Source organism: Lucilia cuprina, chromosome 5, assembly GCF_022045245.1.
Source record: "Lucilia cuprina isolate Lc7/37 chromosome 5, ASM2204524v1, whole genome shotgun sequence".
Lineage (NCBI taxonomy): Eukaryota > Metazoa > Arthropoda > Insecta > Diptera > Calliphoridae > Lucilia > Lucilia cuprina.
In genome coordinates, this window is record NC_060953.1 from 67,733,255 (window position 1) to 67,753,967 (window position 20,713).

At 33.8% G+C, this 20,713-nt stretch overlaps 2 protein-coding genes across 5 annotated transcripts; both read left to right on the forward strand.

Annotated features, from left to right (window-relative positions):
- Nucleotides 1-788: 788 nt before the first annotated feature.
- On the forward strand, nucleotides 789-7,216 carry LOC111680730 (protein disks lost). The gene is made up of 2 exons (XM_023442419.2): nucleotides 789-918; nucleotides 3,129-7,216. The coding sequence occupies exon 2, from the start codon at nucleotides 3,230-3,232 to the stop codon at nucleotides 7,106-7,108; it is 3,879 nt and encodes a 1,292-aa protein (XP_023298187.2). The 5' UTR covers nucleotides 789-918; nucleotides 3,129-3,229; the 3' UTR covers nucleotides 7,109-7,216.
- On the forward strand, nucleotides 811-20,658 carry LOC111680737 (spectrin alpha chain). Of its 4 annotated transcripts, XM_046951735.1 has the most exons (9): nucleotides 811-918; nucleotides 8,460-8,522; nucleotides 8,585-12,627; nucleotides 13,114-13,188; nucleotides 15,160-17,083; nucleotides 17,147-17,750; nucleotides 17,934-17,963; nucleotides 19,271-19,871; nucleotides 19,939-20,658. In XM_046951735.1, the coding sequence occupies exons 3-9, from the start codon at nucleotides 8,638-8,640 to the stop codon at nucleotides 20,065-20,067; spliced, it is 7,353 nt and encodes a 2,450-aa protein (XP_046807691.1). In that variant the 5' UTR covers nucleotides 811-918; nucleotides 8,460-8,522; nucleotides 8,585-8,637; the 3' UTR covers nucleotides 20,068-20,658. The 4 variants fall into 4 exon arrangements, with proteins under 4 accessions (XP_046807691.1, XP_023298205.1, XP_046807692.1 ...); XM_023442437.2 differs by lacking the exon at nucleotides 13,114-13,188 and having other exon boundaries at nucleotides 812-918; XM_046951736.1 differs by lacking the exon at nucleotides 17,934-17,963 and having other exon boundaries at nucleotides 814-918.
- Nucleotides 20,659-20,713: the final 55 nt, after the last annotated feature.

Below are 20,713 nucleotides of genomic sequence, written 5' to 3' on the forward strand. Positions count from 1 at the left end.
CATTATTTAAATAAAATTATATTTGTTTACGAGATGTTTGGTATTTTCAGATTTCTTACATAAATTATTCAAAATATTAACGAAGTTTTTCTCTGTTTAACGGAAATTTTTAAATTTAAAAATGTAAGCAATAACAAACTTTGACAGCTAGGAAAACCAGGCGAATTAAGAAAAAAATTATCAGCTGATTGATTAACACAACCTTATATGAATTCGCCTTGGTTAAAATCGTTCAATCTTGGAAATTAGTAATAAATCACCACGGTTTTGAAACGAGAAAAATTATGCGAATTCGTTTTTAACCGAGAAATTTACTCGGACTATGTAATATTATTTTGCCCAATTTGGCATTTTTATTACTGAATAAATAAATAAAATGTCATTGTTTTTACGTTATTGATCATATTCTTAATGCAAATTTTTTTAGAAACTGATTTTCCGCACGATGTTTTATATGGAGGATAGGGTTAAATATAGGCGAATCCTAGTTAAACTTGGAGAAAGGATTTGTTTTTAATTTTTAAGAATTTTTTATCCATTTCTGCATAATTTCTCACACAACTTTTGTGCTTGCTGTTTTGTTGTAAACGATATATTTGCTTCCAAATCCCACTTTCTGATCTTTCGGATTCCGTTTATATTTGAAATTGTAGAGAATTTAAAAACTAAACGATGTTGAAAACTTAGCCGGCTTACAGTCGTTTTTAAGCCGCCTCCGACATATTTTGTTGTATCAGTCGCCAACGCCGTTAATATTTGTCGGCGCAGGGCTTTGGGCATAGGTCACCATTTTGTATTTTGCTCTTGATACGGTCGGACGTGAAAAAATAAAGTTTTACAAGTTGGCTAAATATCTTAATACAAGAAAAAAGAAAATCTGATAAATAATATAACAAATTGAAAAGAAATATTTAAAGTGTAAGTGTTTTATCAATTGCATCAAATTAAGCTAAATTAAAATGAAATTATTAAAAATAACCTTAAGAGAATGTGAAGAAATCAATAAGAAAAATGATACCACGCCACACCCTTAAATAAATTGAATATTAAGTTAAATTTGCTTATTTTGTTTAAATGCTGTTAAAGAAAATTTAAATTTTCAAAATATTTAAAGAATTGTTGGAGTAAAATAAAAAATCCTTCAAGGAAAAATTCTGTATTTATGGAAAAAAATCTAACGAAAAAAATATTCAGAAGAAAGTTTTTTTTCTTCTTCGCCTGGTATAATTTGAAAGTGTGTGTGTGTGAGTGAGAAAAACGACGTCATCCGTTCGTGGAGTGTATTGATTTGAATAGAGAAGGTGTTGTTGTGCTCATTTTAGATTTTATATTATTTATCTCTTTCTGGCCTCCTTCCACTTGTGACTTCTTTTTTAATTACAACTTCTATTTACATTTATCTTCTTAAATTGTTTTGTTTGGTTTATGGTGTAATGAAGAAAGTATTTTGTAGATACATAAATATGTATGTATGTAAACATTTGTTTTTTGAATGTTTTGTTTAAATTCAGTTGTATTTATTGTTGTTGTACAATTTGTTTACTAATTGTAGTCTATTTTTAGCAGAAAATCGTCAAACCAGAAATGAGAAGAATGTCGAAGATACGTATTGACTTTTAACAAGAAAAAGATCGACCGGTGTTCTCATCATCTACCATCCTACACCATACACGAAGAGTGCATTAATAATATGAACTTTCTTTCGAAAGAAAATTGATTTTTTTATTTTTGTTGTTGGTTTCAACCTAATTTTTCCAAACATTATACATTCTATAGTATGCTTATGATTCAATACTTCTGCTTAGTTCGTGTTTTGCAACAATTTTTCTTCTTCCCCCTTTTTATATTTTTTTATGTGAGAGTCAGTTTTTTTCAACTCTTGTTTTGAAATCATCTACTGGCTGACACACTCATTTGCTGGTTGTTATTGTTAGTGTGTGTTTGTATGTTTTGAATTTTTATTTACTTTGTATGTTCAATATTCTCCATGTTTAAAGAATTACGTCATTTTGCTATTTTGATAAGTATTTTTGATTGTATTATTTTTTATTAAAACCATACACTGGAATTGGGGTAGTGGAGAGAAAGAGTGTGTAATTCATCATTGAATGTATTACTTAATACATTTAAGTTGTTACTGTATTTAAAAATTTTGTTCAATTGTTTTTTTTACTTAATTGAATTAATTAATTCCAGACACAACTTTGAATGATATTTTATTTTAGGTCTTGTTTTTGGTTTATGGGTAGAAATAATTTCTCATTTTTGGGCAGATATTTTTTAAAACTTCCTCTTTATCTAATTTTCCGTACATTTGTAACAACTTTGAAATAGCTGTAAGAATTTAAAAAAAGTGAAAAAGGTTTAAGTTTAGTTTAAGTCTAAAAGTCAAATTCTAGTTCAGTTCTAGTTTAGTTCTTGTTAAGTTCAATTCTAGTTCTAGTACAGTTCAGTTCTAGTTTAATACTAGTTTAATTCAGTTCTAATTTAGTTTTAGTTTACTTCTGGTTTAGTTGTAGTTAAGTTTTAGCTCAGTTTTTGTTCAATTCTAGTACATACTAACCTTGCTCAGTTTTAGTACAGTTCTAGTTTATTAATAGTTCAGTTCCAATTCAGTTTCAGATCAGTTGTAGTTGAGTTCTAGTTTAGTTTTTCAATAAAATACATAAAAACTGTATTAAAAACCTGAGATGTATGAACAATACAAACAAAAATCCATCTTTGTAATCTGTGTAGTTTAGCGGATGGGATGGCCTTTAGTTTGATGCGTATTAATATAATTCTGTATTAAGTAGAGCTTCTTTATTTAATGTAATATAATACATATTAAAATACATTACATAGATATTAAGTAAATTTTGAAATTGGTTGCTGCATACATGTATTTAAACAAAAAATACAATGAATAACAAATTATATTTTATTATCTTCCTACTAAAACCAAATCTCTCTACTCTAAAGTAGTTAAATGTTTCTCAAACAAAGTATTTAATGTATTTGATGAAAACCCAAGTTGTTGTCACAATGTGCCTAAAGAAAATCAATAAAAACAAAATTAAAAATCTACACAGACCGAGTAGCCACTATTTGCCAAACCAACCATTCTCTTTTATCATCTTCCGTTTCAGATACCTAACGGTCTAACGGTAGTTGAAAAGGAGTAATGCAAGTTGGATGAAACGATAAAGTAAAGCAAAAATCAACGAGAGTTACCAAAACGGCCACAATCATGACAAATCTTCCAGAAGAAAAGCTTAAGAGCCTGATAAAATGCGAAATCAATTTGAAGTCTAAAGAATTTCGTAAATGGTTTTTGAAACAATTTGAAGTCGATGCTGCTGGTAACAATTTTTGTACTTTAGAAGAGTTTGCTGTTTATTTTCTAAATACATTACGACAATATACCGAGATACATTTGAAGACAACGAGTGGCACTGAAACACCAAAATGTCAAACTCCTGTACGAGCCGTAAAATCGAATATTTGCAGAGAAGACTCAAATACTCCCAGACGTTTATTAATGGATCTGTCACACCAAGATACATCTACTCCCAATCTAAGTTTAAAAAATGGTCATTTGAAGAATAATTCTTGCATCGAATTTGATTCACACTCAACACCGAAACTTAGCACATCAGTTGATCGCTTGGGGTTTTCACACAATAACTCGACTTCAACACCGGTAAGGCGTAATGTATCAAATAATAATTCACGCAGACTATCGACTACACCCGGTTCGGCTAATAAAAGTACTACATCTAGTTTGTGCTTGGGTGACTTTTTGGTCATGAATACGTCTACCAACAATCGTTCTCACAAGAAGAAAACCACACCTACATCCAATCAGCAGACTGCTCAAAAATCGCAAACAGAAAAGCCTAAAAAACGTTTGCAACCAATAAGTATAAGTAAAACGGTGGAAACATGCTCTACTTCGTCAGTATTTGCCGGAGAGAGTTCTTTTAGCAATGAAAACAATATACTTAAAATATCTAATAACGAATTGGAGGATAAGGAACAATGTGCCATATTGGCAGCACGCAAATCTTTGGCATTAAATTCCAGCGAAATAAGCAAAGAAATAAAGAATGTATCCATGCCCTTAATGCCGCTGGCTAGCGAAACAATTTCCACTAGTACACCTGCCAAAGAAATTGTAGAGGAGGATATTGCACTAGATCTAAAAAAAATGGAAAATAATTTTGCACTCAAACGTCTAGCAGAAATTTATGCCATAATCATTGATTTAAATTTGTGCACAAATATATTGAATGAATTGTCCTTTCTTTTGAACCTATTAAATGCCACTAATACAAATAGTCTTGTAACTGAGGCCTGCGATCATATGGAACAGTTATACTTACATGAAAATCAAACAAATGAAGAAGGTCTCGCTTGTCTAGAGAATTTATCTAATGCAGTTTATTTTGCTTTATTGTGTCTGAGCCGTCAAAAACTTGCACTAGGATCTTTGGATGCAAAAACTTTGGGGGTAGTATTGATAAGTCAAAGATTTTCTTACTTAGACGATGATGTCAAAGCTTACTTATTGGAGGTTTATCAACGCAAACAACAATTGGTGGCGGATAAACCATTTTGTGACACTTCCTTATGTTTTGATTCGAAACCTTGCAACAATGTATACTTTCAGCAAGAACAAGATTCAAGAGACAATTTCACTTCTCACAATGAATTTGCCAATTTTCGGGCTCAAAGAGATTTGTTTTATAAATGTTTAAAAATTTGGGAATCCAATCATTTAAATCCCATGTGGAAATTTTCCTCAGACATCACACCAAAAATTAGGGAAATATTTCAACTATCTGAAAATTGCATTAATATGGCTCATTTAGCTAAGCTCTTTGTTTCACAACTGCTACTATCCGCCTCGAATGCTACATCACCTGAGGAAATTGGTTTGGATGTGGATTTGCAAAAATTCTCCAAACTCACTCAACGTTTAATAGCACCCAGTCAGTTTAGTGTGGATTATCAGTTTCCACGCACTGAAGCATTTTTTCGTGATTTTATTCTAGAAGCTCGATCTCTTGCATTTTTGGAACAATTAAAAATTGAACTTTATACAGAGTTAACTACGCAAAACGACTCCTCATTGGATCAAATCGATATAAGCAAAGCAGAAAATGATGCGGAAGAAAAAAATTTGTCTTTAATTGACTACCTACCAAGCGATATTATTGTAGTAAGACCAGATATTTTAAATTCCATGTTAATTTTGGCCAAATTTCTTGGTTACACTATATCCCTGCCTTATAACCTCAGCAGCAGCAATACAATGCCGACCCAAGTTGAAAAGAATCAAGTGCGTCTGCGTTCGTTAATGCAACCTACTTTCGATTTGTCAGGTTTACTTGAACAAGCCATTGAACAGGGTAAATTGTTGATAGCCATTCCTTGGCTGGTCCAATATTTCGGCATGTTGGATAATGTCACTTTACAATTGGAAAACTATATGAAAACTTTAAAACTTATGTACGCTTTGTATACTTATTTGGGTCTAGAAAAATCCAAACCATTCAACAACTCTTCACTATTTATTATAAAACTTTGCTTAGGCTGGTTATTCGAAACTAAACAATTTATTGCAGAACAATATTATAACTATAGAGCCGCACTTAAGGTGAAAAATTCTTTCGAATCTACTAATGAGTTGGAATTTATTAAAACTAAATTGAGACAACACAACGGACCTGATCACCTTGCCCTAAATCCATATCTAGAATCTCTTTTACCCATTGCTTGTCCATTTTTGGCCGAATTTAGAGTATCCATAATGCCAGCGAAATATGCCCAAACTAAAAATGCTTCAAGAACAGGACGTTATCGTCACATAACTACAAGAATTGCAGAACTACCTAGTACCGCAGAGGTCAAAGAAGATGGTGCAAATAATTTAAATGATAAGCAAAATAAAACCTCTCAAGTACAAAAATCTTTATTACAAGCATTTCTGCATTCTCAAAATGCATCCACTCGACAAATTATTAAGTTTTGTACCGAACGATGTTACAAAAGCGTTGTAAAGGACGGTCAGCATAAAATACTTCTGCCCGCTAAAGCAAATGCAGACAATTTGGTCAATGAAATTACTTCATTTAATTATCATTTGGTGTTTAACAGTATTAAAACCATATACAGCGATGCCTATACACAAGTTAAAAAAGAGTGGAATGAATCTATACCCAAAATGTTGCATAAACGTATTAATAATGCCTTGGACAGCCTCTTGCCAGATGAAACCTCAACTGTTTTGAAGCGAACCTACTTTATGATCATTGATAGTGAAGCCAAAATGAAAATATCTCAATGGTTCGAGGCGAATATTATCAGAGAGAACTTTTTTTGTGCCAATCTTCAAGAAATGGCCAACAAAATCTGTAGTGCTAATAAAAATAAAGTCCAAGTAGGTTCCACCCAACTAATCATCATCAAAGAGACACCAAGTGTATCTGATTTAATTGATGATTTACAATACTGGTTACACTGTACCTCTATAAGAGTGGATCGTTTCAAAGATTCTAAACCGCTAATTACACTTTTCACAAATCTGACAAAGGCCTTTGAAAATGAATTGCCTTCATTTTTGTATCATTTACTTGGGGCTGGTATAATACAACTACTACAACATATAACAACTAAACACCACACTCAACTAACTGATCCACTAATAGAAGCTGCTTGTGAAGTTTGGCTGCATCCTAATATGCAAAAGGCATTAAATAGTTTTTCCTCTTCTGGCATTTGTATTTATGATGCTTTAATAACCATTGCATTTATTGAATCTCTAGGCACTAGAACACATTGTTTTAATAAATTAGGCCACTTGGTGGTGTTGATGATTAAAAAACAGGTCATTAGCGTAAATTATGCCAATGAGCTGTTCGTTTCAATTTTTAAACACGAATGGCACCCTATTGTTTTAACAGAAATTTCGAATATGTTAAGGACCATTGCAAATGAGACTGCTGGAGTGCCACAGAAAACTCATGATAATGACAAGGATAATGACGATGATGAAGACAACGAAAAATCTAATTTATTTATGGATATGTTAGCCGATTTATCGCGAGATGTTGATTTCTTTTAAAGTTAAAACTGCTTTTTTTTAAGAATAATTATTGTTGTATGTTTTTGTTTTAATTTTCTTAATTTAAATAAAGATTTATTATAGTGTTAATGAATTTTAAAATTTCAATGACTGCCGTGTTTTAATAAAGCAATTTGTGGAATTGGTTTAGGTAGGATATATTGTTTGTGTAATATTTTTTTTAATAAAAAGGATGTACGAGTTTAGTTGAACTTTTCTATTTGATTCAAAATTAGTTTTTAAACCTTTAAACCGGACACAAGTGTAATAACGTTTGATAAGCTTTCTATAACAAATTTTAACGTTTGCATCAATAATATACAAAAGTATTTTCCCTGTAATGACATGATATGGGCAACCAGCAAGCCTAGGTTGGTCCTGTGACTAAACTTTATTAAATTTATTGCTTTACATGTACTTATTCTGTACTTTCTTTTAGTTTATTTTATTACCTTCAATGGACTATTTTTGCTATATATTTTAAATATTTAAATATTAACAATTAGTTTAATTTCTAACAAATTGCCTAGTTTAACGAAATTCTGCTTTAAAAATACCATATGACTCATAAAACAAACATGACGTCATGAACGCAATATTAAACCTCATAAATTGTATAACATTTACGTACAAAACAAAATTTATTATATAAATTTTAAATATACAACAAAAACGATACTGAAAATTGTAATCGTGAAAATTGTCATTGAATTTAGTAACAACGAGTACATGTTCGTAATATTAGTTATCAATTTTAAACATACATAGTTGCGAATTGATAAGAAATTTTTTTAACTGACTGATATTCAGTTCAGTTATCAAGTGTTTACTTTTTAACAGGTTTTTTTTTAATCAAAAGAATTTGTGTATGTCATGTATTTATTTAGATTACCCCTTTTCCCCTAAAAAAATATGACAACATAAAAATTAAAAAAAAGTAATAATAAAATTTGTTCATTCTTTATTTTCACTGTGATGAGTGGGGTAGATTCTTTAATTAGGGTGCGGTAAGATACAAGCAACACTAAACAAAAATTGTGTTTATTTTAGACTAGAATAAACAATTTAAAAGACCCTCTCTTGCTCTCACACACACACATTATAATTCTCTTGCGGTCATTCGTTCGCAATTGTTTTAGACTCTTGAGGAAATTGTAGTGGAAATTATGTAATCACTGGCTTAAAAACACAGTATATCACACATTCTTTACCAGCTCCATCAGCACTAATGTTGTCGCCGTCGTTATAATAAAGACGGCAAACGGTATTACTTCATTCGCACTAATTGGATTTCATTGTCGCTCTGATTTAATATTTTAATAATTTATTTTATTTGTTTTTTTTTTTGCAGGTTTTAAGCGAAAACGAACGTAAAAAGCGAAAGTAACAGTATTAAAAACGAGAGCAATTTCAGGTATGTCATAAAGCTCTTAGACTTTTGCAATCCATTGCTTATTTGTTAAATTTTATTTGCAGACAAAACGATATAAATTCATATTTAAACGGATATTTACAAATAACGAACGACCATGGAGAATTTTACTCCTAAAGAGGTTAAAATCCTCGAAACTGTTGAAGATATTCAGGAAAGACGTGAACAGGTCTTGTCCCGTTACAATGAATTCAAAATTGAAACACGTCAAAAGCGTGAAAAACTCGAAGACTCACGTCGTTTCCAGTACTTCAAGCGTGATGCTGATGAATTGGAATCATGGATTCATGAAAAACTACAGGCAGCTAGCGAAGAATCGTATCGCGATCCTACAAATCTGCAGGCAAAAATTCAAAAGCATCAAGCTTTTGAAGCTGAGGTGTCAGCCCATAGCAATGCTATTGTTTCCTTGGATAACACCGGCCAGGAAATGATTAATCAAAATCATTTTGCCTCTGAGACCATACGTCGTCGTCTCGATGAATTGCATCGTTTGTGGGAATTGTTGTTGAGCCGTTTGGCTGAGAAGGGCCAAAAATTGCAACAGGCTTTGGTTCTAGTGCAGTTTTTGCGTCAATGTGAAGAAGTTATGTTCTGGATTAAGGACAAAGAGGCTTTCGTTACAGCCGATGAGTTTGGTCAAGATTTAGAACATGTTGAAGTATTGCAACGCAAATTCGATGAATTCCAAAAGGATATGGCTTCACAAGAATACCGCGTAACTGAAGTCAATCAATTGGCAGACAAGTTGATTCAGGATGCCCACCCTGATCGCGATACCATTACCAAACGCAAGGATGATTTAAATGAGGCTTGGCAACGTTTGAAACAACTTGCCATTGTGCGCCAAGAGAAACTCTTTGGTGCTCATGAAATTCAACGCTTCAATCGTGATGCTGACGAGACTGTTGCCTGGATTGCCGAAAAGGATGTTGTTCTCTCTTCAGACGATTACGGCCGTGATTTGGCCAGCGTACAGGCCTTGCAACGCAAACACGAAGGTGTTGAACGTGATTTGGCAGCTTTGGAAGATAAAGTTTCCACTTTGGGAGCTGAAGCTCAACGTTTGTGCTCTATTCATGCTGATCACAGTGATCAAATTCGCGATAAGCAAGCTGAAATTGCCAACTACTGGCAAAGTTTGAAAGCTAAGGCTGGAGAACGTAAACAAAAATTGGATGAATCCTACTTCTTGCACCGTTTCTTGGCCGATTTCCGTGATTTGGTTTCCTGGATTAACGGCATGAAGGCCATCATCTCCGCCGATGAATTAGCCAAAGATGTGGCTGGAGCCGAGGCTTTGTTGGAGCGCCACCAAGAACACAAAGGCGAAATTGATGCCCGTGAAGACAGCTTCAAATTGACCACTGAATCTGGTCAAAAACTTTTGGAACGTGAACACTATGCTGCTGCTGAAATACAAGAAAAATTAGCTACTTTAGAAAATGACAAGAGTTCTTTGCTCTCCTTGTGGGAAGATAGACGCATCTTGTACGAACAATGCATGGACTTGCAGTTGTTTTACCGTGATACCGAACAGGCTGATACCTGGATGGCCAAACAAGAAGCTTTCTTGGCAAATGAAGATTTAGGTGATTCATTGGATTCGGTTGAGGCTCTCATTAAGAAACATGAAGATTTTGAAAAGAGTTTGGCTGCTCAAGAGGAAAAGATCAAGGCTCTTGATATTTTCGCCACCAAGCTCATTGATGGCCAACACTATGCTGCCGATGATGTAGCTCAACGTCGTCAAATGCTTTTGGCTCGTCGTGCTGCTTTATTGGAGAAATCCAACAGACGTCGTCAATTGTTGGAAGACTCTAACCGTTATCAACAATTCGAACGCGATTGTGATGAAACCAAGGGCTGGGTCAGTGAAAAATTGAAGTTTGCTACCGACGACAGCTACTTGGATCCTACCAACTTGAATGGAAAAATGCAAAAGCATCAAAACTTTGAACATGAACTGAATGCTAACAAATCTCGTATTGAAGACATCACTACTGTTGGTACAGAACTCATCGAAAAAGATCATTATGCTGCTGACCAAATCAACACACGGATGCAAGAAATTGTTGTTCTATGGGAAACTTTGGTTCAAGCTTCCGATAAGAAGGGCTGCAAGTTACATGAAGCTTGCCAACAACAACAATTCAATCGCACCATTGAAGACATCGAATTGTGGTTAAGTGAAATCGAAGGTCAACTCTTGTCTGAGGATCATGGCAAAGATTTGACTTCTGTACAGAACTTGCAAAAGAAACATGCTCTTTTGGAAGCCGATGTAATGGCTCATCAAGATCGTATTGAAAGCATTAAGGTCGCTGCCAACAAATTCATTGAATCTGGGCATTTCGATGCCGATAACATTCGTCAAAAAGAGGCTAATTTATCTTCTCGTTATGCCGCTTTGGCCGCTCCAATGGCTGAACGCAAACAGCACTTGATGGACTCTTTGCAAGTTCAACAATTGTTCCGCGACTTGGAAGATGAGGCCGCCTGGATTCGTGAAAAAGAACCTATTGCTGCTTCCACCAACCGTGGTAGAGATTTGATTGGTGTCCAGAATCTTATTAAGAAACACCAAGCCGTATTGGCTGAAATTAACAATCACGAAGCTCGTCTTTTGAATGTCATCAGCTCTGGTGAGAATATGTTAAAGGATCAACCTTTTGCCAGTGAAGATATTCGTCAACGTTTGGATGCCTTGCAAGATCAATGGAACAACTTGAGAGAAAAATCCAACCAACGAAAACAAGACTTGGAAGATTCTCTACAAGCCCATCAATACTTCGCCGATGCCAATGAAGCAGAATCCTGGATGCGTGAAAAGGAACCTATTGCCACTGGCAACGATTATGGAAAAGATGAAGATTCCTCAGAAGCTCTTTTGAAGAAACACGAAGCTTTGGTTTCCGATTTGGAAGCTTTCGGAAACACCATCCAAGGTTTACAAGAACAAGCTAAGAACTGCCGTCAACAAGAAACCCCCGTTGTCGATATCACTGGCAAGGAATGTGTTGTGGCTTTGTACGACTACACAGAAAAGAGTCCTCGTGAAGTGTCCATGAAGAAGGGTGATGTTTTGACTCTTTTGAATTCGAACAACAAGGACTGGTGGAAGGTAGAGGTTAATGATCGTCAAGGTTTTGTACCAGCTGCTTATATTAAGAAAATTGAGGCTGGTCTCAGCGCTAGTCAACAGAATTTGGTGGACAACCACTCGATTGCTAAACGCCAAGCCCAAATCAACTCCCAATACGACAATTTGCTAACATTGGCCCGCGAACGTCAAAATAAGTTGAACGAAACTGTTAAGGCTTATGTCTTGGTGCGTGAAGCTGCCGATTTAGCTAACTGGATCAAGGACAAGGAGAACCATGCTCAAATTGCTGATGTTGTAGGTGAAGATTTAGAAGAAGTCGAAGTATTGCAAAAGAAATTCGATGATTTCAACGATGATTTAAAGGCCAATGAAGTTCGTTTGGCCAACATGAATGAGATTGCCATCCAATTGACTTCTTTGGGACAAACTGAAGCCGCCATGAAGATTCAAACTCAAATGCAAGACTTGAACGAAAAATGGAACAATTTGCAAACATTGACTGCTGAAAAGGCCAGTCAATTGGGTTCAGCCCATGAAGTACAACGTTTCCACCGTGACATTGATGAGACCAAGGATTGGATTGCCGAAAAGGAGAATGCTCTTAACAATGACGATTTGGGCAAAGATTTACGCAGTGTACAAACCCTGCAACGTAAACACGAGGGCGTCGAACGTGATTTGGCTGCTTTGCGCGATAAGATTCGCCAATTAGATGAAACTGCTAATCGTTTGATGCAATCGCACCCTGATACTGCCGAACAGACTTATGCTAAACAGAAGGAAATCAATGAAATGTGGGATTTGATTATTACCAAGTCTACTGCTCGTAAAGAAAAGCTTTTGGACTCTTATGACTTGCAACGTTTCCTCAGCGATTATCGTGATCTTTTGGCATGGATCAATTCTATGATGAGTTTGGTCACCTCCGATGAGTTGGCTAATGATGTTACTGGAGCCGAAGCACTTATCGAAAGACATCAGGTAGGTTGCTGTTTTCTGATTTCCACTTAACTCTTTAAAGCTTTTGTAAAAAGCAGCTTTAATATGAAATGAAAACGCCTTCACAGGCGTCTTTATTTAGGCTAAACCATTAAGTGAATATATTAAGCTTTACATAAATATCTTACAATTTTTTACAATCATTGATTTAAAATAAATTGTATTTTTGTTTTGTTTGTCGCTTTTGAAACAACGTGGGTGACGTGTGCGATATGAATTACCATTTTCCGGAAAATCTGGAATTTGTTTTCAACAAACAATACCACAACACAAACACACACACGCTCCTATTCAATTTAATTGTTTAAACTCTGTCATTCATCCAATCAAACGACATTCATTATGCATTTTTTTGGAATCTTTGTAAATGTATAACATTTTGGAGTTTTTTTTACACTCATTTATATAAATTTTACGTTTTTTTTATTATATTTAAAAAAAATTCATGCGTCTGTGTGTGTTTTATAGGCTCATCGTTCTGAAATCGAATATATGTATGGAAATAGTAGCGCCAAAAGCTTCTTCCATCCAACACCAAAAGAGGTAGTTTTTCACCATCCATCATCAAACGTTTTAGTTTTACTTTTATACTTTTTCTAATTTTTGTTGTACAAAATTTCAATGTTAATTTTTTATTTTCGAATTCGTTTTAAATCAAACAGTAAATTCTTAAAAAATGTTTGTTACGCACTACTACTACCATTTGCAAAATAAGTTAAACCAAACCTAATCAAATGGCTATTGTTGTATTTGTAGTTTAATTGTTTTGATTTTTTTATTATTATTTTCCTAATTCAGTTGTCTAAAACTAATGCCAGCAATTCATACGTACATGCCATTGAAATCATACATTCATTATCAACTCTCTACCGCTACACTTCATCTTGTTTTTGTATTTATGTGTAAAAGTATTCAGTCATTTCATAGCAAATCGTACAAAAGCAGCAAACATACATTACATACATACCACTACCCACCCACCTGTACCTATTTTTTCTGCATATCTACCTAAAATTTGTTTCTAAATGAGTTAGTTGTCGGATATTTTATTTTAATTCTTAGCAATTCGAGTAGATAATTGACGAATCGATCTAATTGAATTCCAAAATTTCTATGGATAAATTTTTCCTTTTTTACCCAATCTATTAAATCCCTTACCAACACAGAGTGTCTAATGACTTTTATGTGTTTTAAAACTTTACTATTTGTCTTATATTAACAAAATTTTCTGTTTATTCTTCCTATAACTAACAAACAATATTGTATATATTTGTAATATATTAAGAAAATAGTTATTCTATTTCGCTTTTGAAAAAAGCTAAAATGTCCTTTTTAAAATAAACCCATTTTGTACCTAGTTTGAGGCTATAAACTAAAATTATAGTTTCCTAAGCCTTTAAAAACCTGCTTTGTAAAATGTTCAAGTAATTGCCAGTTTTTTTCATAGCAATTAAATATCGATTGAATATATAAATTAAATCTGAACTTCACAGGAAAAAAAGTGGAGAAGTTATTAAAAAAATTATTCTGTAAAAAATAAATACAATGTTAAAGGTAAATACTTTTGAAATTGCAGTAACAACTATTATTTGTGAGTTTCATATCACCGAATACAGAAAGAATCGCTTTAAATTGCTAGATATGTTTTATATTTAAAGACATTTTATCTTTGGAGAAGTCAATAGGAGAACATTTATCGGTTAAGCCGAATTTAAAATTTTCGTCTAATTTTGAGTTTTTTCAAAAAATGAGGATTTTTCTCATTCAATTTCCGAAACTTTAAGCAGATATTTCCATTACATTCGAAAAAAATGGATTCAAGAGCTGGTCAAGATCAAGGGGAAGGGTATATTAATCTTATACATTTTAAAAACAAGACACCACTTACGTCTAATCGATTCATTTAAAATTTCGTTGTATAAAATGGGTTAAATTGTAGAAAATCATTAATTGAAAATTGTTTAGATCATAGGGATATAAAAAAGAAATTCTAAAATTCATAAATCGGTGGATACATTTCTTTTCATTGCTAATCATAATAAAAAAAAATTCGTCTAGCTTCAAATGCAATTTTGTTTTAATGGTTTTTAATACAATGTCTCAATGGAGTTTCTAAAGAATTGCTTTTTATACAATTCGACTTTCTAATTGGTCATATATACTCTGCTTTACCACAATTCAAAAATGTTGAAAAACATTCTTTAGAACTCTTCAGACACTTTCAGTTTTACATTTTAACTGGGCATTTTTTTAAATAAAATTTTTACCTAACACCACAAGAGGTTTATTAAACAAAATAAAAAATAAAGAACAAAATCAATGTGAATTACTTTTCTTATCTGAATATTGTCTATAACCAACGCTATGTTTGTATCCATTTATTATATGTTGTCTAACATTTGGGTTGTAACAATGAAAAAAAGTTAAACATTTAAAATCAATTATTTGCATTTAAAATTAACATTTCTATTCTCAATTTCCCCACATCCAATTCCATCTTTCACGCTTATTTAGGAACATCGTACTGAAATTGATGCTCGTGCTGGTACTTTTGGTGCCTTTGAACAATTCGGCAACGAATTGTTGCAAGCCAATCATTATGCTTCGCCTGAAATCAAGGAGAAAATCGAAGATTTGGCCAAGACCCGCGAAGAATTGGAGAAGGCCTGGACCGAACGTCGTTTGCAATTGGAGCAAAATCTCGATTTGCAATTGTACATGCGTGATTGTGAATTGGCCGAAGCTTGGATGTCAGCTCGTGAAGCCTTCCTTAATGCCGATGATGTCGATGATAAGGGCGACAATGTAGAAGCTTTGATTAAGAAACATGAAGATTTCGATAAGGCCATCAATGGTCATGAAGAAAAGATTGCCGCTTTGCAAGTTCTCGCTGATACGTTGATCAATCAAAATCATTATGCATCTGATTTGATTGATGATAAGCGTAAACAAGTCTTGGAACGCTGGCGTCACTTGAAGGAGGGTCTTATTGAGAAACGTTCCCGTTTGGGAGACGAACAAACCCTACAACAATTCTCACGCGATGCTGATGAGATTGAGAACTGGATTGCTGAGAAATTGCAATTGGCCACTGAGGAAAGCTACAAAGACCCAGCCAACATCCAATCCAAACATCAGAAACATCAGGCATTCGAAGCTGAATTGGCTGCCAATGCCGATCGTATTCAAAGTGTTTTGGCCATGGGTGAAAATCTGATTGATAAGAAGCAATGTTCTGGTTCCGAGGACGCCGTCCAGAAACGTCTGACCCAAATCGCTGATCAATGGGAATACCTCACTCACAAGACCACTGAGAAATCGTTGAAACTGAAGGAGGCTAACAAACAGCGCACATACATTGCTGCCGTCAAAGATTTGGACTTTTGGTTGGGTGAAGTTGAGTCTCTACTCACCACCGAAGACTCTGGCAAAGATTTGGCTTCGGTGCAAAATCTCATGAAGAAACATCAATTGGTTGAAGCTGACATTGTTGCCCATGAAGATCGCATTAAGGACATGAACAAACAGGCCGATTCGTTGGTTGAAAGTGGCCAATTTGATAGTGCTGGCATCCAAGAGAAACGCCAAAGCATCAATGAACGCTACGAACGCATTTGCAATTTGGCTGCTCATCGTCAAGCTAGACTCAACGAAGCTTTGACTTTGCATCAATTCTTCCGTGACATTGCCGACGAAGAGAGCTGGATTAAGGAGAAGAAATTATTGGTCGGTTCCGATGACTATGGCCGTGATTTGACTGGTGTTCAAAACCTAAAGAAGAAACATAAGCGTCTCGAAGCTGAATTGGCCTCCCATGAACCCGCCATCCAAGCTGTACAAGAAGCTGGCGAAAAACTTATGGATGTCTCCAACTTGGGTGTGCCAGAAATCGAACAACGTCTCAAGGCTCTTAACCAGGCTTGGGCTGAATTAAAGAACTTGGCTGCTACACGTGGTCAGAAATTGGATGAATCCCTTACTTACCAACAGTTCTTGGCTCAAGTCGAAGAGGAGGAAGCCTGGATTACCGAAAAACAACAATTGTTGTCGGTCGATGACTATGGCGATTCTATGGCTGCTGTTCAAGGTCTCTTGAAGAAACACGATGCCTTTGAAACTGACTTTGCCGCCCACAAGGATCGTTGTGCCTTGATCTGTGAACAAGGTACCGAATTGGTTGAGGCCAAGAATCATCATGGCGATTCCATTAGCCAGAGATGCCAACAATTACGCAATAAATTGGACAATTTGAATGCTTTGGCTGCCAGACGCAAGGGTTCTTTGTTGGACAATTCTGCATACTTGCAATTCATGTGGAAGGCTGATGTTGTTGAATCCTGGATAGCTGATAAGGAGAACTATGTACGTTCTGATGAATATGGACGTGATCTTTCGACAGTTCAAACATTATTGACTAAACAAGAGACATTCGATGCTGGTAAGTTTTGTTGTTATGATTAAAAATACATTTTTCTGATTTTCTAATGTTGTTTGTTTTTAGGTCTTAATGCTTTCGAACAAGAGGGCATCCATAACATCACTACTTTGAAGGATCAACTTATTAATGCAAACCATGCCCAATCACCAGCTATACTTAAGCGTCATGAAGATGTCATCTCGCGCTGGCAGAAATTGCGTGATGCCTCCGAGACACGCAAACAACGTCTCTTGGCCATGCAAGAACAATTCCGCCAAATCGAAGAACTCTACTTGACATTCGCCAAGAAGGCTTCAGCCTTTAATTCTTGGTTCGAAAATGCCGAAGAAGATCTTACTGATCCTGTTCGTTGCAATTCGATCGAAGAAATTCGCGCCCTACGCGATGCTCATGCCCAATTCCAAGCTTCATTGTCATCGGCTGAAGCTGACTTCAAGGCCTTGTCCGCTTTAGATCAGAAAATTAAGAGCTTCAATGTTGGACCCAATCCTTACACCTGGTTCACCATGGAAGCTCTTGAGGAAACTTGGCGTAATTTGCAAAAGATCATAGAGGAACGAGATGGCGAATTGGCCAAGGAAGCCAAACGTCAAGAGGAGAATGATAAATTGCGCAAAGAATTCGCTAAGCATGCTAATCTGTTCCATCAGTGGCTAACCGAAACTAGGTAAGTAACTAGAGAATATTTAATGAGATTTTTTAAATCTACACGTTTTTTACATGGACAAAAGTACACTTATGGTTTTAAAGGATTTTTGGGCTAAACTTTTATTTATTTTTATTTTTCAAACTTATTTGCACTTGGCACTTTGTATTAAATATATTTTACACAACTTTTTAATTTTTCTAGGTTTTATATGCTGGGTTATAATGGTCAAGGGTAATGATTTATTTATCTTTTTTTTTGTTTCATTCTACGATACCGTTTTTAAAAATATGTGTTGTCTGTATATTTTTCTTTAACTCTGAAGTTAACCAAGCAACTTAAATTGCTCAACTAACTGTGTGTGTTGTTCTAAACGAATATATATTTTTGTATATAAATATTTTCAAGAAAATCTATGGTTTACTGTATACAAATAAGTTTTTGTATATACCTAACTGATTTTTACAAAATCTATGCGGTTTTTTTGTAAATTATGAAAAAAGCTAAATGCCGCCATTTGCTTATTTGTAAAAAATATGAATTATTTATAACACAATTGAAGGGGTTTGGTAAGGAGTTGGAAATTAAAAATGAAAACTCTACGATACCCTTTCAGCCTAACCCAACTATTTACAAACTACGAACGCTGTATTATATATATAAAATGCTTTATCAAATTTATTATTTTTATCTATTTATTTATTTATGCATGCAAAACTTTAAAAAATTTTATAATCAAATTTGAGAATTTCAATTTATTTAGACTAGCCCGGTGAACTATAGCTTATAACTTTTACCTTTAGTTTTGTTTCTATATATTTTAGGAATTTAAAAAAAGACGTTTATTTTAAGAAACTGTTTAACAATAAGCTTTTAGGATTCAACAAGTCTTCGAAAAAAATACTTAGTAATATGTATTGCAAATATAAATCACATTACAAACATAAATAAATTTCGTCTAACAAAAATCTTAGAAGAACTTATGAGATCTATAACAATCCCGTGATAATGATGGGTTGGACAAATTTTGAAATAATTTTTAAATAATTTTTAAATAATTTTTAAATTTGCAATTAATAAATTAAGGAAATTTAGAATTCATAATCATGAAAAGTTGTATTATATTCAAGCTTTTACAAATATTCAAGATTTCATTTAATATTCAAAACCTTATTAGAACAAGAAATTCTAAATTTTCATAACAATATAACTAAAATCTTTTTAAATATAGCAAAAATCCTAAGCATTGTTTCATACAGGATTATTACAGAAATAGGTTCATAATAGAGCGGCTTAAATTAGTAATTTGTTAGCAATTGAATAAAATTTAATATATTTTTATTTAAAATTTCGTTTTTAATTCAAAGCTTTTTCTAGAAAAAAATTTACGATATAATATTTACTAGATAATTCCAAATTTAATATTTAACCAGCACAATTAACCACAATTAAACTTTTATAAACTGCTTCTTTTTTTAAAACACAAACAACATTAATTTAACAGAAAATTTTTAATAACCTTTCTTTTTTGCTATGTGTAGAACATCTATGATGGAAGGTTCCGGTTCTTTGGAACAACAACTGGAAGCACTTCGCGTCAAAGCCACAGAAGTACGAGCACGTCGTGTTGATCTTAAGAAAATTGAAGAACTTGGCGCTTTATTAGAGGAACATTTGATTTTGGACAATCGTTATACGGAACATTCTACAGTCGGTTTGGCACAACAATGGGATCAATTGGATCAATTGTCAATGAGAATGCAACACAATTTGGAACAACAGATACAGGCACGCAATCATTCGGGTGTATCCGAAGATTCCCTCAAAGAATTCTCCATGATGTTCAAACATTTCGACAAGGATAAGAGTGGTAAACTCAATCAACAAGAATTCAAATCCTGCTTACGTGCTCTTGGTTACGATCTGCCCATGGTGGAAGAAGGTCAACCTGATCCAGAATTTGAAGCCATTTTGGATGTGGTCGATCCCAATCGCGATGGTTATGTTTCCCTGCAAGAATATATTGCCTTCATGATTTCCAAAGAAACCGAGAATGTGCAATCCTACGAAGAAATCGAAAATGCTTTCCGCGCCATTACTGCCTCCGATCGTCCCTATGTTACCAAGGAAGAATTATATTGCGTAAGTATATTAAAAGTAATCTAACAATAAGAGGCTATAACCTATTTATTTTACTTTTCTCTAACAGAATCTTACCAAGGACATGGCCGATTATTGTGTGCAGCGAATGAAACCTTACGTGGAACCCCGCTCTGGACAACCCATTAAAGATGCTCTAGATTACGTTGAGTTTACACGAACTCTTTTCCAGAATTAAATTATGCTTTTATATATTTTATATTTATCTTATAATTTCAATCTTAAAAAAAACCCACTACAAATCAGAAAATATATATGCTTATATTTAATTTATGCTCTTAAAAAAAAACACCAACACTTTTCAATTAATACAATGCAGAAAAACAAGAAAGAAAATACTATTTATTAAAACCTAAAAATACAGTCTCTCTGCAAGGAAGGGGACTGCAGACATTATACAATGCAATATTCCTAGTTATAGATTTTTAAAAGTTATTTATTGTTTTTTCAATTTATTTATTCTCTTTCTACTTATTGAGCACCCCTCATAATGCATTTAATCACAACAAGAAAAAACTAAAAAAAGTAAAATATTTTCACCCTACATTTTCCCCGTAGCCTTAATGTTGTTTAATGCCTGTTGTAGCTAAACAAGCAAGATAAATGAAAACAAAATTGATTATAACTAAACTTCTTAAATGTTTTTCCAAATTTTTATAACTGATTATTATAATCCATAGCAATTTGTCCTTAAATAGTTATTCGACAATATATCAAATCTTAAAGATGTATATGTATTGAATTCAAATAAATTATATTAAAAATTAAAGAACTGGTGTTTTCTATTCAAGCTTTCAATCTGTTATGGATATCGATTATTTCAT